General features: G+C 39.2%; 2 protein-coding genes across 8 annotated transcripts in view; both read right to left on the reverse strand.

The window, feature by feature from the left end:
* Positions 1-457: 457 nt before the first annotated feature.
* On the reverse strand, positions 458-11925 carry tmem192 (transmembrane protein 192). Its single transcript, XM_051385223.1, has 6 exons — positions 11772-11925; positions 10446-10598; positions 9501-9762; positions 9254-9376; positions 2159-2264; positions 458-1173 (listed from the first exon to the last, which is right to left on the reverse strand). Exons 1-6 carry the CDS (start codon positions 11850-11852, stop codon positions 1059-1061), a joined length of 840 nt encoding a protein of 279 aa, XP_051241183.1. The 5' UTR covers positions 11853-11925; the 3' UTR covers positions 458-1058.
* Positions 11926-12518: 593 nt separating this feature from the next.
* LOC127354840 (LIM and calponin homology domains-containing protein 1) overlaps positions 12519-27477 on the reverse strand; it is a 28464-nt gene continuing 13505 nt past the window's right edge. For 2 of the 7 annotated variants that reach the window (XM_051385100.1, XM_051385098.1), the window contains 18 exons: positions 24259-24615; positions 23797-24141; positions 21874-22218; positions 21552-21590; positions 20602-20731; positions 20337-20494; positions 19585-20224; positions 18556-18846; positions 17280-17382; positions 17129-17154; positions 16819-16932; positions 16550-16642; positions 16207-16408; positions 15991-16090; positions 15412-15486; positions 15165-15273; positions 14756-14858; positions 12519-13972 (listed from right to left, as the gene is read on the reverse strand). In XM_051385100.1, the coding sequence (XP_051241060.1) occupies positions 13947-13972; positions 14756-14858; positions 15165-15273; positions 15412-15486; positions 15991-16090; positions 16207-16408; positions 16550-16642; positions 16819-16932; positions 17129-17154; positions 17280-17382; positions 18556-18846; positions 19585-20224; positions 20337-20494; positions 20602-20731; positions 21552-21590; positions 21874-22218; positions 23797-24141; positions 24259-24615 (3256 nt within the window). In that variant the 3' untranslated portion in view covers positions 12519-13946. Of the gene's footprint in view, positions 13973-14755; positions 14859-15164; positions 15274-15411; positions 15487-15990; positions 16091-16206; positions 16409-16549; positions 16643-16818; positions 16933-17128; positions 17155-17279; positions 17383-18555; positions 18847-19584; positions 20225-20336; positions 20495-20601; positions 20732-21551; positions 21591-21873; positions 22219-23796; positions 24142-24258; positions 24616-25480; positions 25739-27477 lie in introns of all 7 variants that reach the window. The other 5 variants (XM_051385096.1, XM_051385095.1, XM_051385094.1 and 2 more) reach the window with 5 other exon arrangements.

A 27477-nucleotide genomic window follows, 5' to 3' on the forward strand; every position in this document is an offset into this window, starting at 1 on the left:
TGTGACCTAAAAGCCGAAGATCAAACAGGGTGGAACGGCTACCTGCGGTACTCCGGGGTCACTCCGAGCTCCCAGGAGAAGCCACACATGGGAACGGAGTCGTAAATGCGGCGCTCCCTGTGGAGTTACGGACGCAGGGGCATAAAGACTTCACAACGGGGGAGCAAACACCAAGGGGTTCAAATGACGACCTCGATATTTCGTTAACGTAGATTCCCGTGACTGTTGAAATTTAACACAGGCGAAAAAAAAGGGCGAGGGCGGGAAAAGACAAATGAGGCCGGCTGACGTTGACACTGCGGTGTTTCCTATTGTTTGGGATCTTTTCCTTTTGAGCTCTCACAGTGCGTTACACAAAAATAAACACTTAAAACTGCTGTCACTTAACTTGGGTAACCCCACACTAACCTCACCTCTCAACCTGACAAGGCTTAAACATAAAATAAAACAAAAACAATGACAATATTAAATATTTATTGGAATCAGATCACAAATACACAAACTCATCGAGCAAATAGAAGAAAAAAAAACCTACCAAATAAAGCACTGACACATTCAGACATAAAATAGCACTTGAACAACTCTTGATTTGACCCTGATGAGTGATAACCTCTCCCGCCTCCTGTAGCTCCGACTCTTTTCCTTAGTGCAGATAATCTCTAAAACAATTTGGCCTCATCTGTTTCACTCACAGTGACACAAGCGGCAGCACATACGGGTCACTGGGGGTCGTAAGACAGTGATAAAAACCCCTCACCTCTGATCTGTGACCCATGACTCCCCTCCTCCTCCTCCTCCTCCTCTTTAACTGTCCACTTACAGCTCACCTCCTCCTGCGTTATCTGTCCATCTCAGGTGAGGATGAAACCCTCCGTGTTTTAAATCTGTGCGCGCAGGTGCTTGTGTGCGCAGGGATTTCTTCTCTCTTTTAGTCTTTTATCCAGTGTTTTCTTCTTGCTTCTGGCCTCTCTTTCAAACCCCACAGAATCCCCTCTTCCTCCATGTGAAGAGAGCACAGGGAGGAGGAGGAGGAGGAGGAGGAGGAGGTCGGGCTGTGGTCAGTGCTGAGCGGTGAGGTTGAGCAGCCTCTTGCTCAGTAAGGTGTTGTGCTGTTTCAGGTACTCTATCAGGTCGGCCTGCTTCTCCACCACCTCCTCCAGACTGGAGCCCTCCCTGTGACACAGATGACAGCACATAAGCCTCCTTTTCACATGAATCTGCAACATTGCTGGCTTTCTTAGTCTGTGTATGGATGAGGCTGCTTTCCCCCCAACAAATACACAGTTTAATCATGATTTAGATGTGTTGTGATTGAGTGGTGCTGCAACAATAAATACAGTTCCCATCTGTTTTAGCAAATCATTAAACCCTTCTTTAAAAACATACATCTGCAGTAATAAATGGGCTAAAAAGTCTTAAAGATTTTCTTTAGCAATAACAAAAAACATACGTGTCCCAGCCTTGCTCTTAAAATGTAAGTAACTGGTTCATAAATGTTCCTTAGTGGCTCTATTCAAACATTTGTGCAATATTCAGCCTCTGGTACATGAAAGTTAACGAATTTGAAATAATGATGTGAAGGAAGAAATGAAGCCTCAGTTTTCTGCAACAAGGACGGATTTTAAAACTTATTTTGTGGTTCAAGAGCAACAGAGACTCAAAAAACCCCCCCAAAAGGTTTGGACTAATTCCTATTCGCTCATATTTTATTTATTTTGCTCAACTGGATCTATCATAAGAAGAAAATCACAACTTCAAATTGGCCCATTCAAAGTATTTCAGGGTTTATTGAACCGATTGTTTTCTCTTAAACAAAAGTATTACAGTACTCTCCAGAACTTGGACCTAGAACCACATTTAACATCGTCTCTGTGTTTATTTAACTTTGTTCTGCTGAAGGCTTCATGTTAATGAGACAGCATTTGATTCAGACTGGAGCCGTGTTGCTGACAAACACTGCACGGAGAGTTAACTCTGAGGCTTATTCAAACATGAGAGAAACATGTAAAATTTCAAGCACTTTTACGTACGTCTGTAAGGGGCTATGGACAGAGAGTGTGTGTGTGTGTGTGTGTGTGTGTGTGTGTGTGTGTGTGTGTGTGTGTGTGTGTGTGTGTGTGTGTGTGTGTGTGTGTGTGACTGAGTGTAATCCGTGTACCTGAAGCCGGTCTCAGTCGGCAGGCTCGTGACACTGAAGTTGTGTGAATGCTCTTCTTGGCTCACATCTGGTGCAGCTCGCTCTCTGTTGAACTGCATCACTTTAACTAAAAACCAAACCAATCTTCAGTTACTTTTCAAATAACATCATCGAAACCTGTGTTATACCTTGTCAGCTGCACATTGAAAGACACACACAGACATTATTGAGAAGAGAGAGCTGTCCTACAAACATTAATCACTCAGGTGAGAAACACCACACATTTGTTTTTTTTACTGTTTTCCATCCCTCTCCCTCTCCTAAACACACACAGGCTGTTATATCCTGCACTTAGTCCTTATGGGCTGTCATATCCTGCACTCAAACCTCTAATTCTCACACCCTAAAAATACACCTTTACACAAGAGGCGGGGTAAGCAGCAAGGTGTCGGTGTGGAGTCTACAGTAGCTGGAAGAGGAGCCAGGGCTAAAAATATGCGAGATTTTGGTGCTGTTTGAATTAAGATAAGGCCGAGGGGTGTGGGGTTTGCAGGGAAGAGTGTGTGAGGAAGGGCAGAGGGAGGAGCTGGCTGAGTATTGATAAGACTTGAGTGTCATTAGCCAGAGGAAATTGTCAGGGAGGCTCTAAAGAGCGCTATCTTTACTTTGCTACAGTGCAGCATCTCAGCATCCACACTCACACACAATCTAAAGAAATACTGCGCATTCCTGCATAATGAGGCCCTAAATCTGTGTGTGAGTGTGTCAATACAGCAACAGTAAGCAGGTATGTGAGGCACAGAGAGAGAGAGAGAGACATTCCAGAAAGAGCAATGAAGAGGTGGAGAGAAGAACAGAAGACAGTAAATGGACAAAAGGTGATGATGAGTCTGCGTTTGCTGGGTGTTTGTTTCAGAAAGGACAAACCAGAAAGTCAAACTGCTGTCAAATATCTAACAAAACACCAATAAAGCAAAATATTTCCCAAGAAATGTAAAAAGCAAATGTTGGCTGAAGTGAGTTACGGTAAAACGTTTAATAAATTATATATATTAACAGCGACCTGTTATATGATAATATTAGTTAGGTTAATAAATGGAAGTAAATGTATTTATTGCAAGAAGCAGAACATGTTTACAATCTATGACATTAGATTTACTTTGATTATCTGACACAGCTGATAATGGTGTTCGTCCATTGTTTTGCATTTATTTACACACTCTGGATTTACGGCTTATAAACACAATAAACACATGAATTAAGCTCTGTCAACCATGTTTTCTCACCTGTATTATTAACATTATCTTATTTTGGAAAAGGTTTTCATTATAAAAGGTGCTGTGGGAGATTCTTCAAACATCAATACGTTCTTCATAAACTTTATGATATAAAGATACGCTACAATCAGGAATACTGACTGACTGAATGAGAGAGTTTGTGTTATAATTGAGTTTTGGTTAGCAGGGTATATTTAATTATATTGGAGAGGTTAAGCTTTTCATATAATAATGATTATTTTGATACTACAGTTAGGATTAAGATTTCCTTTTCTAAGTATTGTTTCCCTCGTTATTATTTTTATATGCAATGAACTTTTGTTTCACAGTTTGGTTTTTCTTAGATTTTGGTTATTATTGTTTGTTTTTGTAGTTTGTTTATTAATTTAATAAAGAATATCTTATGTTGGTGTGTAGATGCAACAGTAATTCATTAGTTTGACTAATTTTAGATGTTATTATTGTGTAATTTCAGGTTTTATTTACCCTGATTTCAAACATACTTTCACCAAAACAACCAGTTGAGATGCATTCAATTACCAGAGTTTTGGCTCTATTTGTGTTAGGAGCAGACCTAAAGTAAAGACCCTGAATGGGTGCACATACAGAAAAAGGATCAGGATGAGGACGAGGATGTCCAGGGAGTCCTTCAGGTGTGTGTAGTTCAGTGTATTACAGCAGGGGGCAAAAAACAGACACCAGGATGGATGGATGGATGGATGGATGGATGGATGGAGGGAGCAGTGTAAAGGACGTGACACATTTCACACGTCCATGTTAAAGATTCTCACACTGCTGGACAGACAGTGCTCAGACCTGGTCTACTCAGATCTGAGAATCTGCAATCACCTATTAAGAAGTACACATTTCCTGGGTGCTAACAGTGGAGATGCAGAGGTGCTAACAGCTCCTTGTACCACATATAGTGCTCACAACTTATGCACCGCTCGAATCCAAATCAAAGAACTGGAAGGAGATAGACCCCCCCCCCAGCAACCGCGGAGACTGAATAGGGTAACACAAGACGCAGGAGAAGACCTTTTAGTTGCAACACAGGACATTAAAATAGTTCAAAGGTGTGTGCGAGTTTACAGTCTAGTGGAAAATAAACGCTGTTCATGAAAGTGTGTCACAGTTCTACGACGTATAGTTGATGCTAAACTGAGAAAATCACATATCAGTTATAGTAGTTTTAAAAGGAGTACAGCTTGGATGGGATACCAATACCATTATCGATATTGCTTGATTAATTCCTGTTTAAGTAGGCCTACACAGGTTTTCACATCAATGCAGCTGTTTTTATCTGAACAAAGTGTAGAAACAAGAGTAGAGTTGTAGTAGTTTGAGTTTCTTTGTGAAATGAAGTCACACTTTAGACCGTTTCTTCCTCTTCACCATGTCTCCTCCTTGTTGCAAGTTGTGCATCTGTGTTACGATGGATCGGACAATTTGGAGCCGGTTCTCGAATCCCATCCCTACTTAGAAACGTACTGTAACATTTGACTGGGATTAATTTGGGTATTTACATTTTACAGCTGCAGAAAATTAAAGAGTTTGGCTCTGACCTGTGGCCCTTTGCTGTATGTCATCCCCTCTCTCTCCCTCCTTTCCTGTCACTGTCATCAATAAAAGCCACAAAATATATCTAAAAAATAACTCAGGGATTACTGTGAGGTTACTACAGGATTACTTTAGTAAAGTTTATTACTTTAGAAGAACAGAGCAAGTGTTAAAAGACTGTACTCACAAAGTAATAATAATAAAAAACTGACAAACTTACACCAGATTAGGTATCATAATGACGCTCCAGTATAAGAAAAAATACTGACAGTTTAAATTATTGTAAAACATCTGAAGTATCCGTGTTTAGAACAGATTTATTCAAGGTCGGGTAGAGTCATTGAGTTAAGAGCCAGATCATAAGAGAAGTTTTCTCTGGACAATACTCCTTATAAAATTAGTGGTGTGGATGAAGTAGGGCTTGTTGATGATTTAGCTTTATCATTTATCATCACTCTTGAGTCACATAGTTGTTGTTGTTGTGATTGAGATGGATGCTAAGTGGATGTTTTTATTTATTTATTTTTTTTTTTACCAAAATCTGTCCTGTCACGAGATCTGAAACTTTTGCAATCAAGACTTTCTGTTGAGATGAATACACATTTCATTTCATTTCATTTATCATTCAATATCAATATTGAGATAATGTTTTGATACTTAGAGTGATATTTACTTTGGACGTTGTGGATCTAGAGTAAAGGAACAGGCGTGAACTATATTTAGGATAGAAAATATGTTTCAAACATATGTTGAACGAGTCAGCCTGCACCTCATATATACTTTCAATGGTCTGCACTTTTACATCTTCCATCTCATACAGCACAGGGTGTGTGTGTGTGTGTGTGTGTGTGTGTGTGTGTGTGTGTGTGTGTGTGTGTGAGAGAAAGATCGGGGTATACTGCAGGAATCTGTATCAGTGTGTTAACCCTGTGCCCCTGTAGGCAGAGGAGAGAGATGTATTCTAAGTTAAGCCTTTGAAGGCCAAGACATGGCTTTGATGTGCATGTAGGTCTATAGAAGAGAGTGTATTCATGTTAAAATGAGAGAGGCAGAAACATACAGCAAACCTCAAAGACACACACACACACACACACACTTACAATGAGCATGCACTTCAAAGAGAAGTTGAACGAGGCCTTCCTGTATGGACTTCATAGCTGCAGGCATTATATCTCTGATTCTCTGTCTCTACAAAAAAAAAGAGTTTTTCTTCTTTCCTCCTGAACTTCCTGATGTCACCTTGACTCTGCATCAGTCGGAGTATGTGTGTGTGTGTGTGTGTGTGTCTGTGTGCTTGTGCTTTTAAAAAGGGTTTGCACTGCGAGGCGTCGCTCGGTGCGCTTCGTGCCTGGCTGCACTGATCTGTGCAGGAATGCAGCGGGCGAACACAGATACCCCCCCCCCCACACACACACACACTGGATCACCCTCACTGTAAACACAGGGGACAATGTGTGTGAGTGTGTGTGTCTCCTTGTGTTTGGGTGGAGTGGGCCGAGGGTTACCCTTTGGCTAGGCTAAATCCTAATGCCTCTTATCTTCTCTCCCTGCCTCTCTGGTATCTGAAGCCCCAATCTGCGCCCCTCGGCTGCCAAACACACCTTTAATATGGATTTCCTTTCATTACAGATTCTTCAATATCAATATCCTCTGATACGGCATCTTTAATAGCAGTTTTCCTTTAGATACTGAGAAGAAAACCAGTGTATTGGACCTCGGCTTACATTCTGGGGGTGGCTTTTTAAAATACACACTAAAGCAGATTTATATATACTAGTGTTGAGTATCTTTAACAATTTCTTTGATAAAACACAGTTTAAAATAAGCAAATAAGCAGTTTTTTCAAAGGTAGGTGGTACAGACACATTTGGGTATTACTGAGGTCTGATATCCGGCACTAAGGGAGAATTTAATCTGATTTAAGCCCCACTAACATGTAGCATTACACATTAAGTAGACAACTGATGCTTTGAAGCAATTTTTACATGTAACTCCTTATAGGAGCTACTAATGATTCTTATTTAACATTAAACAACCGTAACTACAGAATTCCCATTACATACGCACCAACAGAGCTGTAAGATACGTTCTTTCTGTCTTTTAAGATCATAATGTTCATGCATGAGGCAAATGCAGGAATCTAAGGATGCTAACATTTTCTCTCTTAAACCAAAGTTTTGGATGAACTGTAATTAGCTAATTTAAAAACAGTTGAGACATTTAACCACAAATGTCAACCTCACGGTGCTGCTAGAAGAAAGAGTCAGAAGACCACCAGAGTTACAGGGATTCATGAATGTCTGTGAACATTATAATGGAAATCCATCCATTAGTTGTTGAGATGTTATTACAGATCCAATGAAGAACCCACACAGTCCTGACACAGAGGCAACGTCTAATCCTGATCCTAATGGGTGAATCCACTGACAACCACAACCTGCATGTGAGAGGTCACCTGTTTTATTTGAAGCATGTGCAGAGGGCATGTTGGGGCTAATTATAAATGTCGCCACCAGTCAGTATTTCATTATACTTTGTGGTGTTTCTACATTTTCTAAGCATAAGAAATAGCATTTTTTTCACAAGGTGAGTTCTGACTCGTCAAATCAGTTAGTCATACATTTTTCATTCGTATGCATTAATTAAACATTTGGCAGTCCTTTTTTATTTAATCCAAACTTTAAATAGAAAAAACCTTTTGAATAAATATGATTCATCTGTGGCTTCGTCATATTTGAGAAGAACATCCAAATAAACTATGCAAATGTATTTCACTGCTTTTCCTACATGCTCTTGGTTTCTCTATTCTCTCAAACGCTGTGACTTTTCACAGCCAATTAAGTAAAAGGTTACAGTATGGGCAGTGTGTTCTGTTGTGTTGCAAAGTGACTGAATTCCCCTGGTCAGTTTTTGCAACTTAAGGGCATTTTAACAAAGCTAACAGAGACAGTGAGCCAGAGGGAGATCATTTTAAATTTAACCAATTAGTTCCCGACCTCAGCAGGAAAAATAAAGACAATACATAGATATGTAAAGATAAGTACGGGTATCGCCCAACAAAGTCTGCATGGTGTTTGTATCAGAAGCAAAAAATCTGCAGATAGAGAGAGAGAGAGAGAGAGAGAGAGAGAGAGAGAGAGAGAGAGAGAGGGAGGACAGAGAGCTGAATGGTTGATTGTCATGCTGTCGAGTCTGAAAAGGGCAGGGCAGGTATTGTGATGCGAATGTGCTCAGATAGAGAGTGGGGGAAGTGTGTGTGTGTGTGTGTGTGTGTGTGTGTGTGTGTGTGTGTGTGTGTGTGTGTGTATAATGTAATCTACAGGGTGTGTCTCACCATATACCACCACTGATATTATTACCACTAGTGTAGCATAAATTAAATGATGCTGCATTGCTCTTACAACGCTAGCTCACAAACTATTAAATGTGAACCAATTGGAGGAAATACTTTCATAATTCAGCGACGTGTCCGGAAACTAGAGAAACCTGGGAATGTGATGTGATTATATTTGAGCTTTTTTTCATACCTCCTGAAAGGCATGAAATGGTGCACTCAGATTTTACTGGTGCAGGTTAGTTACCAGGTCGTTATTAGCAAGTAAAATTAACACTTAGGAATTGGACAAATATCCCTCCATTAAAATGTGGGAACAAGAAGCAACGTCTTTATTACTAAGTGGGGAAAAAAAGATAAGCGTTAAGATTTATACTGCTGCTGTTTCTTCATTGCTGCCGAGTTATTGTTTAATATTATTCTACTGTTCTTTCTTTGAGTTGTGTTTTTTGACATCATGGACCGTTTCACTCTCACTGCTCACGGAGCTTGTGTTAAACAGTATGATGACAATTAAAAGTAATTTAACTGAACTGAAAGTAAAGAAACTGACCACACTGGTTACTGTTGTTCCTCTAGCTTTTATTTCAGTTCCCTGTTTAAAGGTTTATATTTGTACTATTTAATTCTTTTATCTCTGAAGTTCTTTACTCATGTTTAAGTTAAATTTTATTGCAAGGGACTCGGGAGAGCACGGGAAATAGGGGTAAATTGATAGTATGTTAATATGTTGTATTAATGGTCAGGTGGGTGTGGGTTGAAAGCAAGGAGTTAAGGTTAGATGTACTGTATGTTTCTCTTTTTTTTCGGAGGAAACAGGCCTATGTGTGTGAATTAAAAGTCTGTTATATAGTATGCAACACACCTCAATCAAATATATAAAGACCTGCTGTCTTACAAAAGAATCAATCCCAGAGTTAAATTCCCTCTTCAAGATCACTTTACCTGTGTAATACAGCAGACACGGCAACGCCACCAAGAGCTCCAACCCCAGGATGCTGAGCAGCATGTAGGTGTGCACAGTCAGTGATAACTGTGCAGCCAGGACAACCAGCAGCAGAACATTACCTGCACACAAACATACAGAAATACACATTCATCCTTTAACGTTACTGCCATCTTGTGGAGAACACTGACCTCTACATGTGCCGTAAACGGATTCATCGTGGCCTGACAACGTGTGCAGTTATACCTGCAGAGTGTACGGTGAGCGGGAGGTGCTTCAGTCCCTGCATCTGTCTGTAGAAGCGTAGGTATCCTCTGCTCCTGGCCCGGTTGTGGTGCTGCTGCGCACACCCAGTGAACAGCAGCACCAGCACCCATAAACACACCTTCCCAAACAGAATTACACTGTCACCTCGCACATCACCCAAAATACTCGTACACACCTGCTCTTGGCCAAATTTCAACACACACATTACTGCCACACACACTGACAACACAACGAACACAACCTGAAACACAGGAGAGAGGACTGGGAGTGAGACATATTATTATTATTATTATCACACATAACAAAATTAAAATTAAAATATCCCTATGAGGGGCAAAGGGCAGATATGACGTAGTATCCAGATTACTTGAAAAGTACAGTCATGAAATTAAAGTTTCTGCAGCTACCAATTAGTTTCTTAATTAATGGATTAGGTGTTTTTTTGTATAAAATATCAGAAAAAAAAAAAAAGCCCTTCACAGTTTCCAGAGCACAAAGTTTTTAGCTTGTTTTGCTCAATAAAACGTCCAAAATGCAAAGATACTCAGTGAATAATGACATAAGACAGAGAAACATAGCAAATGCTCGCACTGGAGGAAATAGTTGTCTATACATTTTCTGTCAATCAACTAATTAATCAATTAACTAATCATTACAGCTCTAAATTACGACCACAATGGAAATAAATACATTTGTAATATTCTCTGCATTTATATATATATACACATTTATAGATAGATCAAATAGTACCATGATATCAAAATAAAATAAGAATAATCATCCTAAATTATTATTATTACCATTATATGGGTTTTTTTCAGATAAATCATAGTAATTTAGTTTCCCCAGCAAAATAACCCTCAAGAGCTGTGTGTGTGTGTTTGTGTGTGTGTGTGTGTGTTTGTAAATGTGTGTATATCATACATGCAGCAGAGACAGCAGGCCAGCATGGCAGGGTGTTGGTACAGTCTGAAACTCTCTCCTGATGGCAGAGTGGAGGGCGTCAGCAGAAATCAGAGGCCCGTCCACCAAAGAGTCTTCATCGAGGCTCCGTGACATATCTACTGAGGGGCCGGCCTGGTAAAATAAACAATCAATCAATAGAGACCAACTGGAAGGGAAAAAAATACACAGATTACCGATATGGTGGTCGATAACAAGGTGAATAATTTAACATACAAGATACATTGTCAAACAGTAAGAAAATAAAGAATAAATAGCTACATCAGCACTGTAAAATGATGACATATACGCCGATACCGCTACAATACCAATATGTCTGTGATAGGCCAATATCAGCCAATAGATATTGGTTATTAAGTTAAACAGTAGGCCTGTCTTCTGCACAATATATATATATATATGAATATAAATCGCAATGTGTCCAGGTGCAATATGCAAACCGCAGGTACTGATGAAGGTAAAAGCAGCATTATAATGAACTACTACTCTGGTCCACACATCTTGCTCTCCAAAATATAAGTTTGTTTGGTACAAATACCAACAAATTTCACATAATCATCAAGATTTTAATAGTTTTCTCAGTGAAAATCTAATGTGTGATGCACAGATGATCATTAATCACTATGATGCCATAACCATACTGCAGCCCTACTTAAATACAGATTAATTGTAATTGTAAATCTCTTTATTTTTATATACTTAAATATACATTTAAAATATTCTGTATCTACTATGTCACATTGACCCCAATTTCTACATCTTATCTACGCATACTGGTCTATGGTAATGTACTGTATGTATTATTATTATTATTATTATTATTTATTTTCTTTTTGACTGCATTTGACTGTTTTCCCTGCAGGAGGAACATATTTGTGACCAACGGTGATGTCAAACTAATCATCTTCTAGTAATAACTAATAAAATAAATCATTCATTCATTCAATAAAATCGATCCGAGCAGCATTAGATAATGAATGTGCTGAGAGAGAAACTATAAAAACAACAACAACAACAACAAAAAAACAGGAAACAGCTGATAAAACCACCAGATAACCGCTCACAGATGTCTTTTCTACTTAATGTGACAACTGTTCGGAGTTAAAGTCTCAGTAATCCGATCGTTTGTAGGAGATAAGTGCTCACAGACACACATTAAAGATAAACATTACTCACGTTGTTCTCTGTTATCTGTCTCTAACGTGAGCTCAACCTACAGCTAACGCACGCTAACCGCCAAAAACCGTTGACATGGCAACCGGTTAACGTTGAACGACGGGTACGTACTGTGTAAAGCGAAGGTCCCTTTGGCTCCATGTTGTTTTGATGTTTGTTTTTGACGCGTTTCTTGTAAACAATAAGTGGCATAAACAACAACAAACAAGCATTAGCTTTACGTGCTACAGAAGGGGCGAAGGTGTTTGGTGCACTTCCGGTTCCGGTTTCTGTTTGACTTTTGGTTCCTACCCCGTGATCTCACTGGTTCCACTCGTGTCTTAAACTCTTATTTCACAGCCAGACAATTCATATTTTATTCTTTTTTAGGTTAAACTTGTTTAATATATGTTGCTTTTATGTCTTTTATTATTATTTTTTTTATATTTTATATATATTGCTCACCCTTTTTGCTTTATATGGCGCATATTCCTATATAAATTATGTTTAATCATTCAGATGTTTTCCCCACCATTGTTTATATGTTGATATATTCTAGGATATTTTTGATAAGATAAGGTAAGATGCTCCTTTATTGATCCCCCGTAGGAGAAATTCAGTCAGAATGTGTAAAAAAGTACAACAAAGAATCACAAAATAAGGATATTATAAAATATAATAGAAAATATAAGACTATAATTAAATATATATTATATATATATATACACTACATGCAATAAAATAGTGTGCAAAATATCTTGAGCATCGTATAACAAAAAAAAAAACTGTACATGTGCAATTTAAAGTTAGTTTGAGACGATTAATTTCTCTTGTGGTGGATTTTAATTAAAGGAAAGTCAAGAGAAAAAACAGACAACATCCCATTTAAAATATTTTATTGATAAAACATACACTTGCTATAAAAGACAATGAGCTGAGCTCTCTATTCCTCTAAATAATGAAGCCGCTGTCAGGTGTCCAGATAGAGGCGATGACACAGAGAGGACAGAGACGTTCAGCTCAGACTCTGGGGAGGCAACACTTGTGATAGAGGCAGGCGAGGAGCGATTGGAGGACAACTGTGTACTGTCATAATACGGGAGGGGGGGCAATAATAATAATTAACATGGAAGCAGCAAATCACTTTGTGTCATTGGTTTAGCTCATGGGAAGGAGTGGAAGAGAATAGCAGGTTATAAGGAAAAGGCTGATCCATTTAAATGTTTTATTTTTTTGCTGGTATGGAACTGTTCTTCAAGTCAAATCACACACTGCATTCATACCTCTATACATGCATGATTTCATACACACACACACACACACACACACACACACACACACACACAATGTGCCGAGACCCTGAGGTCTGTGTGAGTGTGAAATACTCCTGCACATACTCTAGCCCTCGCATTCATTACATAAGGCACTGATTCGGATGCAGTCAGTCTATGAGAATAAACAATGGCTAAAACATCTTAAAGGGAAAACATTTAAAATTCAGATAACAAGTACAATTAATAACATGCGTTCTCATTCCTGTAAAATGAATTATAAAGAAAAAAAAGCTTGTGTAAGTTAGCCAGATGCCCAAAAAAATCAAAAAATATTATGATGATGTACAACATATAAGAGGAAAGTTATAGTTCAACCGTTGAGAAGATTAAAACCTACATCAAACTCACACTACTCCATCTGAGCAATACTCACAATAACTTATATATGTTCTTCTTTCATGCAAAACTGTAAACACAAAACCCCAAAAATGAACGAGAAGGTATGATGATGAGTAAGGCATTATAATGGTCAAGCTACTTCAGGTCATCCAACCCAAATCGCATCATTACGTCACACTCAAAGCGAGCGGAGTCACATGATCAGTGCAGAAGCGGAGGATGATGAATCAAGATTTTGATGTGTTGAAGACAGTAGTGTTAAGCTTTTTAGTGGAACATGTTAAAGTTGTGACGGAGCGGGTCTTTATTCTAGTGTCTTTACTGTGCTATCTATGGATGTGCAAAAGCTTAAACACACTGATTTCTTGATTAAATCCATGCTACACGTATTAAAAGAAGTGTATACACGTGTACAGTTAGGAAGCACACACACACACACTGTACTGTATGTGCACGTGATGTTGTGTCACATGTCGGTCCAGTTTCACTCTCAGTAACGTCCATAAAGCTGTTTGTGCATTTCAGGAAAACAGAATATAAAAGAATATATTCCACAACGGGATTCGAGGTTCAAGAACTCTTCTCCGCCCACTCGCTGACAGTGGAGGGGGGGGGTCCAGTTCAATGGAGGTCATCATAGTGTGGTGGGCTGACCTCTGCCTGCGTACAAACACAGGAAAATGTGTTAACAATAGTTCCTACATGAAACTGTTCACAAGGTCTGAGGATTATCTTTATATATTCGAGAGAAGTTTGGATATCTGTAAACCTCTAATAAAAAACCCATACCAAGACAATCTAGAAGAGAGGTTCTCAAACCGTTTTCATTAATCTACCCCCTTTTAAATATTTAAGAAACACCTATATATAGAGGTACAATACTCACTGCTCCATCAGTGTGATAAACTTAAATGCTTAAATGTTTAGATCACTAAATTAATGATCTTTTTAATAAGTTGCACTTACAATTCAGTAAGAAATATGGGATTGTGCTCCACTGAGGATCATTCTCAGTCACAGGGATTCAACTAGTATAATTATTTTAGGAATTATGCATGACATTTAAAACCTGTCAGTCAAGTACCCCCTGCAGTACTCCAAAGCACCCCTAGGGGTACTCAGATCCTCATTTGATAAACACTGATCTAGAAGGATCAATAACACTACAGGTAAGAGGGTTAATATGTATTTATGGGGTGAACTTTAAGGTTAGGACAGTTTAAATAATTTGTAATGTTTAGAATTAGGTTTAGATTAGAGAAGGGGTTGGAGAAGTTACATACTAAATGTATTGGTGAGGATTAAGATCAGTGGTAGAAGTACTGAAATAAAAGTAGCATTAACACTTTAAAATCTTGCACACACATCGTCTTTTTTAAGTAAATGAGTTTATGGAAGCTTCTTAGTCTCTGTGTCTATCTTTGTGTGTGCATCTGTTCTCACCCCGAGATGCAATATAGCACTCGTGACAGCTCAGCAGTCCATTACGGATCCGTACGTCAGTCCCTGCAGTGGCGTCACCCAGCTGCCCCTTACACACTCCACACTGAGGAAGAGAAACACTATTAACATTATACACAGAAAGGATAGTTTCAGATAAACTTTCAAATGGTTAAATATGTCTTAAAAACACTAACGATGAGGATTATCGATTATAAATAAAGTGTTTGCTTTTTACTCCTGAAATCAGCCACCTTTCTGTCTTTCTCTTTGCTACCTTGGAGATAATTGTGATGGAGTATGTGTGCTTTATTAAACATCTTAAAAACCTTTATACAGAAGCCAAATGCTGCCTCCGTGTAAAGTAAATAATGTATCAAGTGTGCATTTGTGTACTAGAATAATAAAGTACCTTGAAACACTGCATGTGGAAAAACAGTCCCAGTGTATCGATGATCATAGCAGCTCCTTTTCCCAGTGGTTGAGAACAACCAGAACACAGTCTCTTCCCACTAACACACCTACACACACAAGAGGAGGAGAAAAACAATTCTGATACAAGCTCTACTCTTCCCACATTAAAGCCTCTGCGCTCCATTAAACAGTGCTACCTAATTACCGAGGATTCTTTCAGACATGTTGTGTGCTAGCATCGTTACCTGCTGGGTGAGGGAGGCTGAGGGGCTGAAGGAGAGGACTGCTCTTTGCTTGTTACAGCATCATGTGATTCAGACCTGTGGTAGAACAAGACATATATACAGGTCTCAGTGAAGTCACATTGTTACTGTTTCTACATAAGAAAAGTAAAGAAAATGTGTATTTTTCAAGGTTAATATAAAAAATAAAATGATGCTTAACAAGTAGAACATGGTTCCCCATGAAAGAGTGGCTCAGAAATTATAGAATTATAAAAAATAGGTAAATATTGCTGTCCGACTCTCCACTTATTCTGCTGTTGCATTAGTAGTTTAATTGTAGCATTATATCATAATTGAGACTTGTGTTCACAGTGGCTGTTTTTTTATGAAAAGGTGCATAGTCTTACTTTAATTCATAGTTATTTCATACATTCATTTATATGCTAACATCATCAGATCAGCCTCTCTGAATGAAGAACATTACTTACTTACTACTTACTAATGTGAAATAAGAAAAATAACAAAAGACAGGAGCAACAAAAATGCAGCAATATGGGAAACTAAAGAGATTAACACACACTCAAAGCATCCTTAGCATACCTTTTAACGATATTTGACTGGTTTAGCTGAAGGTTGCGGTCCAGAGAGGACGTCTTCCACAGCTCCTGTTTTTTTGAAGGTTCACCATCACATGCTGAGTCTACAAAAATAGATCATAAAATAAAACTTTTGTCACAGAAACTCTGAGGAATACATGTCTGAACTGAGCTGTGGACACATCCTGCATATCGGTGTGTATTTCTCTGTGCATCTTACCCTGGAAGAAATGCAGTTTTGATGCATGTTGATCCTCGTTCCCTGTGGAGCTTCTTTGGCCGTTTTGCTGAAGGGGAACATTTCCTGCTTCTGTCCTGTTGCTTTCTGGAGCTGAAGAAGTCGTCCCCATCTGGACTGACTGCTGGTTTAACAAGCTGGTGGGATTGAGGGGCGTCACAGTCTCCTCTAGAATCCTTTTCTCCTGGAAGATTTACACACAATATAAAACATAACACATTAAACATACAAAATAAGCTAGTAATGCTTTTGATTTCATGTGTTCATCAGTGTGTGTGTGTGTATGTGTGTTTGTGTGTGTGTGTGTGTGTGTGTGTGATTGTACCTCTTCATGGTGTTTTCTCTCCTCCTCCTCCACCTCTAGCTGTGCTTTCTCCCACTCCTTCTTCAGCTTCTCCTGTTCTCTCTGGTATTGCTCCTGCAGAGGAACATTGCACACGTTAATCACTGTTTGCAGAACAAAGCACACATATAACACACACACACACACACATAAACACATACACATATATACATACAAACACACACATACAGTACATCCTGTGCCAGCACATTCATGGAGCCATGCACATAAACATCATTCCACCAGTGTACCTGTAGGAGGCGCTCCTGCTCTTGTTGCCAACTTTCCAGGCGTTTACGCTCCTCATTGGGGTCCCAGACCCAGTGATTAACACGTTTAGCCAAGTTCAACATGGGGGTCTCAATCTACCCAGACCCGACCAACATTTACACGAACACACACATGTATAAAGGACAGAAAGAGAGGAAAGGTGAGAGGACAAGTCTGACTACAGCGACTACAGTGACTACTGGAGACGAAGGGTCAGGACAGGGTCAAATTTAGGAATGAAGGAGAAACAGAAAAAAACAAGCTGAAGCTGAGCTGCCTGGAGATACTCACAGTCACACTGCTCTCCTCAAGACCCTCTGTGGCAAAGACAGAAACACACATACATCAAATTTACATCTGCTAAAAGAAATTATACAGAATATCTGCATGATGCTGTAAACTATATTTATTTGTAGTTACATTTTTGTTTGTTTGTTTTTACCTGTGACAGTGGGAGAATATTCTTGCATGCTGTTTGGTGACGTCGCTGGCTGAACCTTTTTTTCCACCACTGGTTTCTCAGATAACCCCATAGTACCATTGATCTGAAAGTACAATATTCAACTAAATGAGTAAAACATAACCTGGAAAGTGGATCTGTAATTCTTTTGTCTCTGTTTATATACACACGTTTATTAAAAAGTAATGGACCATGCTGGTGTTTTTGAGTTTTGTCGAAAGATTTACTCAGCGTCCCCAGAAATAAAAAGCAACTCTAATTCTTTCCTTTATCTTTTGTGTGTTTGTCTTAAAATTGTGTCAATTGCCACTGTTTTATTTACAGTATGTGTTTTGTGTTTAGTGCATGGTGGACGAATATTGGACTGGATACTGGAGGTTATTGTCCAAAATAAACCATAGTATATGGTAATAGTGTGTTTTTTCTTCAGGCAGTTGCTGGCTTCAGTCATCATGTAAATGCAATATTAAAATCAACGTGAAGAGAATGGAAACTTGTTTTACATAGGTCATCCATCGCTGTGAACAGCTGAAGAGTGTTTCAGGTTCATGTCTCTCCACTGAGAGGTTCAGCTTCTACCTTCTTTAAGACGACATTAAGTTCCCCTACAAAGATTAAACCCACAATAAAACCTTCTTATGGAGGTAAAAATGCAACATCTGTGCAGCACTGAATGTACTTTTTATTTCATTTTCTTAATGTCTTTTGTATGCTTTGTCTGAACTGTACATTGTGTTTATTGCTTTTGCAGTACAGCGCTGAAGATAAATTTCCCTGCAGGCACATTAAAGTAAATTCTCTTCTCTCTCATTTCGATTTGTGTTCTCACTTTGTGGCAATAAAGAGGAAAGAATGATTTCTTGGGGGAGAAATTCCTCTGTGTTGGTGTCAAGTACTTCCAAGACTGGAGTCAGCTGCTGAACTGCAACTTTTTAAGGCACCTAAACTCACAATATCCTTTTTTTAAGAGCAACCATGTTTGCTTTCAGTTTGTCTCCTGGGTTGATTTTCCACGGCTCACAAAACAGCTCATGAATGATTAGAATCAACAGCTGACTCTCATGTCTCAGTTGTCAAGGCTTTCCATGAACACTTGAATGCACAAGGTTGGAAAATACTTGAAAACATTCATACAAAAAAACATCTAAAAACCAATGCTATCCTTTTAAAAATGGTCAGGAGTAATGTGTATAATGCATTATTTTGTATTAAATGGACTAACCAACATTAACACGGGTATGGTCACTTATCATATTACCTGTCCATTGCTTTGGATATCCGGTTGATGTGGCTCAACAAGAGTCTGTGTGAGCTCTGTCACAATAGTTGTTGTGATGATACAGTTTCGGCCTCCAATCAGGGAGCTGATGACAGAGCCTGAAGACGCCGCCTCCTGATTGGTCGCAGCCTGCTCGGAGGGGAAATCTTTCTCCATCTGTTTGGAGGGAACTTCTTTGATCTCCTGTGGCAAGTGCTGAGCAGAGGTAGGCGGAGTGGAAACAGATAAATCCTCCGTCGCTTCTCCGTTCACTCGCACCAACCCGTCCATCTGAAGGGACACACGCAGAAAAGTCAGGATTAGAGGGAGAGTTTGGTTTTTAATGTTTTTCTCATTTAGTGAGTCACACAAACTCATATACTCTCATGTGTCTGAGGGGAATCTGAAGATAAAATTATAGCCTTGCCTAGCTAAGTTGATGTTGTGGCTCCTACCAAAACACATCTTCTAACCAAAAACCATTTTGATTTATAATTTTACTGTTTTCCCTCTTGGTACATTTGTCTTAATTACTGTCTTTAAAAATAAATACAAAATTCTCCCACTTACATTATTGTTTATCCACAGAATGATGGAAAATACAATGCAAACCAACACTTATTACAGAACATAGGAAATAAAATAACAGATAAAATGAAATAAAACCACAGATAAAAGGAGGGAGCATGAGCGGCAAGCAGAAGCCAAATATCTGGGAATTAGTATGTAACTATAAAATAACACATATCTGAATTCATCCAATGTGTAAAGAGAGTTTGTGTTTTGTTACCAGAGGTTTGATCTTGAAAGATTTCTTTGTCAATAGAGAAATGATACACATTAATATCTGAATCAGTTTGGAGAAGCACAAAGATGTATTTCTCCTTTTTGGAGGAGTTGATAGTTGTATAACTTCCTAAATACAACAGACCCCTCCTTAAATATAAACATGCGGTAAAGCGTTGAGGTGGAACAATGAAGTATCAGATGGTGCTGACGGGTACAACTGAGTGACATGGGAGCACTCACCTTGACAGGTTTGTGTCCAGACTGTGTGGTCCTGGGCTGGCAGTAGGGCTTGGCTGCCAGCAGGGGGACGGGTCTGGGTGACACAGATATAGGGGATGGGAGTGTGTGTACAGGCTGGGGGATGTGAGGCTGCACAATCTGAGGCGGTTTGGTTTGAGGCTTTGCATCTTCAGGAATCGGTTGTTTCTGTTGTGCGGTTGGAGACTCTTTCGGTTTGGACTGAGGTTCATGAAGGTGTAGTGACTGAGGTGGCACATTTTCTGAGCCTGTGACCGGGGTCATGGGACTGCCAGGTGTGGGGGAGCTGGAGGAAACTGAAAGTGACGTCTCCTGTTGAGCAGTTGTCTCTGTCTCCACCTCCTCAGGTTTGGTGGGCACCTGGTCCGTTATAACAGTTGGTTCTGGTTTGTGCCGAGGTTCTGATGTTTCAGAGTCATTAATAGGTGATGTCGTTTCGTGCTCTTTGTCTACCTGATTTGGTTCCTGTTTGGGTTTTGAAGTGGATCTGGGCAGTTTTAGGCTGTCCAGTGTTGCGTCACTGATTGTAAAGCGAAGAGCGTAACGCTGTAAAACCATGGCGGCCTCTTCTGGAGTCGCTGCATTCCTGTAAGCTTTACACAACTCTGCTTCTCTGCGCTCCCTAGAAAAGAAAAGTAAGTTAAAGCATTTGATGTCTAGGTATTGTTTTTGATATTGTATACTACTTATTGTACATTCTGTCTGAGAGATCAAGGGCTCAATATCATTCTTACTTCTCCTCCACGATCTCTCTGTAGGTCTTGATGCTTTTCCTTTTGCTGGCCTCACTTCTCTCATCTTTCATCCTTTTCTCCATCCTCTTCCTCTCTTCCTCTTTCTTGATCAGTTCTTGTGACGCACTGCGACGCCGATTCTTCCAGCGAGCCAGGTCCTGTCACAGGTTCACAGGTATATATAATATATACAGTATAATATAGGTCTTCTATTATTTAAATGGGCACTACATGCTCTCTTACTCTACTGAAATGAGTCTCTTACGTCTTGCCAGTGGTCCTCATCTTCCAGAAAGCTGCTGTACTGTTCATGCATGCGCTCATGTCGCGATTGGCTCAGTGGTGGTAAGTGTCCCACCTCTTCTTCATTGAGAATGTCACTCATGCTCACACTCCTATAGAGGAAAAAGACAATATAATCTTAGATAAGTTACTGAATCACTGGACCCAGCATATTCACTTTGTCCAACTTGGTTCTAGAAAACAGCAAATATTTCATTTTAAGCCATTCAGTGTTTACGTCAGTCACTTCAGTGACTATTTCAAACACAGAATTTAAAAGATATACACTGTAATTTAAACAAATGATACACATTCGATGATAAAAAAGGAACAAGGAGGAAGAAAAACCTGCCCCCCTTTTACAAAATGTATAAATGACATAAACAAAAATGGTCTGCCAGCAATTACAACCTATTTCTACAAGATATGATCACAAAGTAAGACATACATATACACAACCAGTAAAAGTCCACTAAACATAAATATTACATCATCCTTATTATTTCTCCTGTATATAGTGGATTTATAGTAGTTGTGTATGTGATGTCACACACCTACCACACTAATTAACCACACTAAACTAATCACAGAGCAAATAAACAGGCAACTGAACAAACATAACTAATTTATTTTGGCAAGCAAAACACATTAATGAAACTTAACAATAGTGTGTTAGTTGAGTAGTTATTATTAGTGTATACTGCAATGATTACATTCAACTGTTTTTAAACCAAAAAAGTGCAAATCAGAATCATATTAAAAGTAACTTTAAAGTAAAAAAAAACCTTGACGTTAGTAAAAATGTGATAATGAGAGAAATTAGAATAATGTAGTGTATATATTTCTGAACTTTACTCTTGAAATCAAACGTGCACAGCATTTAAATATTGTTATCATGCATAAGCTCATCCAGGTTCACGTCGAAAGACTTACTCAGTGTCCTCAGACATAAAAGCAACTCGCCGGCTCATCCTAAAACAATAACAGAATAAAGTGAATGAGAGGAAAGACTAGTGAGGGAATGGGTAGCAGGGTGTTATTGTCAGGCTTCACATCCCAGGGGGACATTTGGGAGGCTCTACTTAGGAACTTGCCATCATTGTAGCAAAAACAAACAAACAGTAGGCAGTAATCGTTTGGCTCTCGTTCAATCCCATTCTCCGATATTAAGTGAAATAAATACAGACTGGATGAATGGCAGAGCTAAAGCTGAGACGGGGAGAGACATGCAAAAAGGGTTCAACGGGCAGCTCACATCATGGGAGGCAGATCGTCATCCAGCCAGAAGGGTTTTTTCCGTGGTTCCTCATTCACATCCCTCTTTCTCTCCTCCACCCTTTCCTCAACTCTTTCCACCACACTCTGCTTTACCAACTCTGCCTCCACTTTACAAGTCGTGGCAGCAGCAGGATTGGGTGGAGGGGTGAGCGATGGAGAGGAGAGGGACTCAGTCACATCTGTGACTGAAGTGTTAGGGATTTTCATGTCTCCCTCTTGCTTTCCATCCTCCTCCTGCTTCTCCCTCAGCCCTGCACACTTAAGGAGGGTCGGGGCTTTGGACAGCAGGGTCTGAGGTTCTGCTGCCACAGTAACACTGCTGCTTAAATTCAGTAACAAAGCCAAGATTACCAGAGAAATACAGACTGAATCACAGAGAACAAAAGACAGCAGCTGATCTGCTCTCTGTTTGCTGCAACCTTGAACCATGTTGCACTTCTGAATACACCCCAGTAGTTAATGTCAAAATAGTGGTTTCTATCACAAAGAAAAATATCTGAGTGGGGAGCCAGAAACAGAAAGAGTCAGATCACCCAAATAACAAAAAATATATTTTCTACTTACATCTTAGAGTATCTAGTCATGCAGATAGTTTAGGTTTTAACTGCTGAGGTTGTGATATATCAGAAATGTCTCTATGATTTGTGCCTCCACCCAATAAAATGGAGGGGAAAAGAATTTTGTTTGTGGTGCTCAAACCGTCTGGATAATCCACAGATAATCCTCTGTGAGCAGCTTTCATTAGAAGTAATTTTACTGAAGAAATAGTCCCAATCAAAACTACTGACTATTACAGTAAGTTAACCAATTATCAAAATTGTTGACAAACAATTTTCTGCTTCTGACTGTTTCAGACTTATATATATATATATATATATATATATCTTGTGTGTATGGGGCTCTTGTAAATTAGCAAATAGCAAGACATATATCTAAAAACCTGGGAAATAAAACCAAAAATATCTACCTGACTTGATACCAATAACTGGAGGTAAGACCAAAAAAGTGCTTTTGGCAACCATTTATTTTGTTCTGTGATTTTCTACAGATTTTAAGTTAAAGTTTTAGAAAGAACAATGTAATTTGCTTATTATAGGACCAACAAATAGATTGTGGTACTAGTTTTATTAAATATATAGCACATGAACTGAACATCCAAAACTGTTGAATTCGTCTTAAGGCAAACATTTTGAGTTTTTAAGGCTCCAGCAATAAATGAAGAATGAATGAATATTTATTTGGGTTCATAATGAGCAGTTCTTACTAAGATATTTTTTTATACCAATAATTTGTACCAAAACTTGAAATTATTGTAATTTAAATTAATTAAAAGCTAAATTTATATTTTTATTTATTATTATGAAAGTTATTTGGTCAAACTGACCCAAGAATTTCAAATGCGAGAGAGTAGAGCAGCAGCTGTTTTGCTCCTCAGTGATTCAGCAGTAATTTACATTTTAAATACAAAGATAACAGCCAAATGCTCCATTCTCTGTAAGACCGGACAACCAACGTCATGCCAAACAAAACAACGATTAGACCTCAACAGCAACAAAAAAAGGCCAGATAACTCCAAACCAAGCACAAATTTTGCCAAGTCATATGAGAACCAAGAATTCAACCACAACAGCAAATCAAAGTCGACCAGTCCTTTCATATACAAGTAATACAAATGAAACCACATCAGGCATCCAGCTGCAGGCACTCACACATGCTAGTATGGAACCAAAACAACAACCCAGGCAATTTAAATAAACTATAAATCATCCACAGAGTTATTAATGTTAGTACTGCAGGCAATATTGTTGTCAACGTAATTAAACCTTCATCTTCGCCAGTAAAATATGCTTTGTTAGTTGCAGTAGTTGACCGACACCACAACCTCAAACACAGTAAATACCTTTCACTAGCCATCTTCTCTGTGAGTTTAGGTCTGCTGTGCAGTGGCTTCATTGGAGACACTGGGGCGACGGTATATTTAACTGATCCAGGTACCGGCAGGAACTGGTTGATGGACTGATTTGTTTTGACTGCACTCGGTTTGTGGAATGATCGGGTCCTTCGAGCCATCATATCATCCTTCTCCAGGTCAGGCACAGGCTCATTTTCATCATACTCATCCTCATCCTCATCATATTCACGTTCGCTGTGAGACATTGCTCGGACCACGGTCGTGGCAGGGTGTGGTTGAGGTGTTTCCATGGAAACTCTGGGTTGCTGTTGCTCCACTCTATGAGAGAAACTCCTATAATTCAAAATAACTAAACACCAAGCTGAAGAATTTCTTTGAGGATGCAAATCACACCAAGCGTATTAGTCCGTCCTCATAGTGTTAGACAGTTCCACACAAATCTCAGCCCACCTGACGCTCAGTATCTTGCTCCTGTCTGCCTGCACTTCCCTTTTGCTCCGCGGAGCAGCATCAGTGGTGACCTCCCCTGGTGTGCATCGTTTAGTGGCGGGCAGAGGCAGGAAACGGTTGTAAGTCACTGTGGCAGTGCTTTGTTTATGGAAAACTCCTGTCCTCCTCGCCATCATGTCATCCTTCTGAAGATCTGGGATCCTCTCCTCTTCCTCCTCATCCTCTTCCTCTGTTCTCCGTTCATACTGAGCCAGACGCGCATCCAGCTCAGCGGGAGTAGGAGCGGTTTCAGGGGTCCAGGGTGGGAGGTCAGCAGTGGGAGGGGTAGTTTGATTGAGGTCAGCTCCATCTACCTGGCTGTGAGAGCATCACATAAAGCTCAAACCGCAGCGACAACGATGGATAATTTGTACCCAAACTTGCCCAAACAAACATGAACATGCAGAAAAGCAGGTCACAGGTGGTCACTAAGAGTACAGAATACAGATAGTAAAGAAGAAAGAGTTTGAAACCAAAAGCCCTTTAGAGAGTGCCTTAGCAACAACTAAATATGGGTTAGAAAAAACATGCAAAACTAATGCAAATCTACAAAAAAACAACCTGCGATGACATTTTGAACCTCACCAAACACTATGACAATCAGAGTTGGTCTTACGTAGAACACTGAATGTTGTTTTGCATTAAAACATAACACAAACAAAATGTTTTATTAAGCACAGCCAAAATTTGGTTGCCAACTTACCAGTGCTCTCTCATCAACCACTTAATGGAAACACTGCTTAAAAACTACCTAAACATGATTGAGAATGTCTTGTTACTTTTTGTAACTTAACATGTATGCTGGTACTGATATATCTGTAATGAGTTCATTTCAGCCAGTATATCAGCCAGGCTTATTTATCTAGCTCTACTTGCCACAGCAACATGTACATGCATGTGTGTGTGTGTGTGTGTGTGTGTGTGTGTGTGTGTGTGTATGTTTCCTATTAAAACTACAAGCAAATCAGTTCAAGGCAGAGAGGTGCATCCAAACTACCTAATTTAATTCCAATAGGGCTTAAATGTAAAATAAGTTTTTGACAAGCAATTAAATTAAATGATTTAATAAATCATGTAATATAAAGGGACCTGTTTATTCCTTAATACAATCCACACTAATGCAAGAGACTTTGGATTCAAGCCACTACAGCCTACGTTGTCTCGTATTTGGCCTCGTGCGTACCTGCGTTCCCGCTCTGAAAGCTGGGAGCCCAGGCCAATGGTAGGCATGGCTACAGTTGCCTTGGAAAGGAGTCGTCTTAGCAACTCCGTCTCCTCCCCTTCATTTGACGTGACTGTGTCTATTGGCTGCTCGATCTCAGTCACACCCCCAAAGGTCACAACTTTGCTGTGACCTCGTCCAGCCTTTGCTGATCCGCTGAAAGGGCTTCCATAATTTTTCTCCAGACAAGCCTGACAAACAGGGGCCGGGCTAGCCTCACTGTAGATACAATCTCACAAATGAAGACAGCCATACGAACACAAACACACACACACAACAACAACAGCCAGCAAAAGAGAGAGAGAGAGCAGGGAGAAAGGAAAGAGGGTGGAAAAGAAATCATGAGCAACTAGACACAGAGAATGAGACTGTGAAGACAAAGGAAGGATGAGGTGGAAATTGTGAATCAGACAGGAAGTCTGGATGGACAGAAGAGAACAAAGCATGGGGTTGTGTACTTAAATCCCTTCACACATGTACATTCACACATACACACCAAGCATTTTATCCACTCTAGGTAGCCACATTTGGTCCTGATAACTGCTGCTCCTCTGGGAACACAAAAAACTCTTTATCCTATCTAATGACATCAGCACAGAGAGAGGAAAACAAAGCCGAAGCAGTGCTCGCGGCCAACAGTCGCCTCTCTTTTGGTCACACACGCACAGTCTCATACACACCGGCCAATTCCCTACACTGTTTCAATGCCTGTCAGAGAAGACTGAAGAGGACTGAAGTGCACAATAGTGAGGAGAATAAACAAGCAGATGAGAACATGGGGAGCAACAGAGAAAATGAAAGAAGGGAAACTAAATTTAAGGAGATATATAGCTGCTTACAAAGGGATACAAGAGTCTTACTGTAGAAGAGCTAAAAGTGAATATTGACAAGTAGACATGGAGGTATCTTTGGAGGTTTTTAAAGAAGTATTTCTGATTGTGACATTAACTTAAAGACAGATATAATGTTGATAATCTTTTTGATTTCTTGATTAATCATTTGATGTATAAAATGTGGAGAATTATTACAAATATTTTCTATTTATAATCATATAAAAGAGACAAAAGTAGCAAGCTCTCACATCTGAGCAGCTGGATCAATGGTTGTTTAACATGTTTGCTTATATTTGACTTAAAGTAACAGTTTTACATTTTGGGAAATACACTTATTTGCTCTCTTGTCGCAAGTTGAGTTAGAAGATCAACACCACTGTTTCTACACTAACTATGAAACTACAGCTAGGAGCCAGTTAAATCAGCTTAGCACAAAGACTGGAAACAGGGGTAACAGCTAGCTTGACTCAGCACCTCTGAAGCTCACTAATTAACGTATGTTTGTTTGTTTAATCCGTACAAAAAGTGTAAAAACAAGAACTTGCTGTTTTATGGAAGGTTATGTGCCAAACTATTTCTTGACTGACCCCAGAAAACAGTTATAGCAATAGTTCGGCCCAGAAAATGAAAAATTGTAATTTTTACATTCAATATTTCAGCTATACTCATTTGTGACTTGTGCTCTAGATATTTCAATATTCACTTATTATAAAACAAGTCTTTTATTTTATGATTTAACATATTTAGGGTTCACCATCCAGTCTTTAAAGTCTTAAATTGAGCATGTTGTGCCTTATTTCTTACAATATTCACTTATATAAGTTTATATATTATTTAGCATTATCTATATATATATATATAGATATATATATATATATTCATGTTATCTTTATTTTACTGACTTGTGTGCATGCCTGTAACAAAATAAGCAACTGTTGGTGCAATGATATTGGGATTTTAAAAACACTGACAGAGACACTTTGTGCTTTCAAATAATGTGCACTTTGTAGTGGTTAAGTGAGGATTAAACTTGGATGACATTACCAAATCCCCCACGTATTCAAGTCACTGTTCCTTAGGGTTTAAAAAATATTTAGTGAACTCAATTTGGGTTGTAACTTTATA

The sequence above is a fragment of the Dicentrarchus labrax genome, unplaced genomic scaffold (assembly GCF_905237075.1).
Source record: "Dicentrarchus labrax unplaced genomic scaffold, dlabrax2021, whole genome shotgun sequence".
Classification (NCBI taxonomy): domain Eukaryota; kingdom Metazoa; phylum Chordata; class Actinopteri; family Moronidae; genus Dicentrarchus; species Dicentrarchus labrax.

Coding starts and splice junctions, on each gene's coding strand:
- tmem192 (XM_051385223.1), bottom strand. CDS start 11,852: ATGCCACTTATTGTTTACAAGAAACGCGTCAAAAACAAACATCAAAAC. Junction 10,599..11,771: donor AGGGACCTTCGCTTTACACA/GTACGTACCCGT, acceptor TTATTTTACCAG/GCCGGCCCCTCAGTAGATAT. Junction 9,377..9,500: donor GCTCACCGTACACTCTGCAG/GTATAACTGCAC, acceptor GTTTGTGTGCAG/GTAATGTTCTGCTGCTGGTT.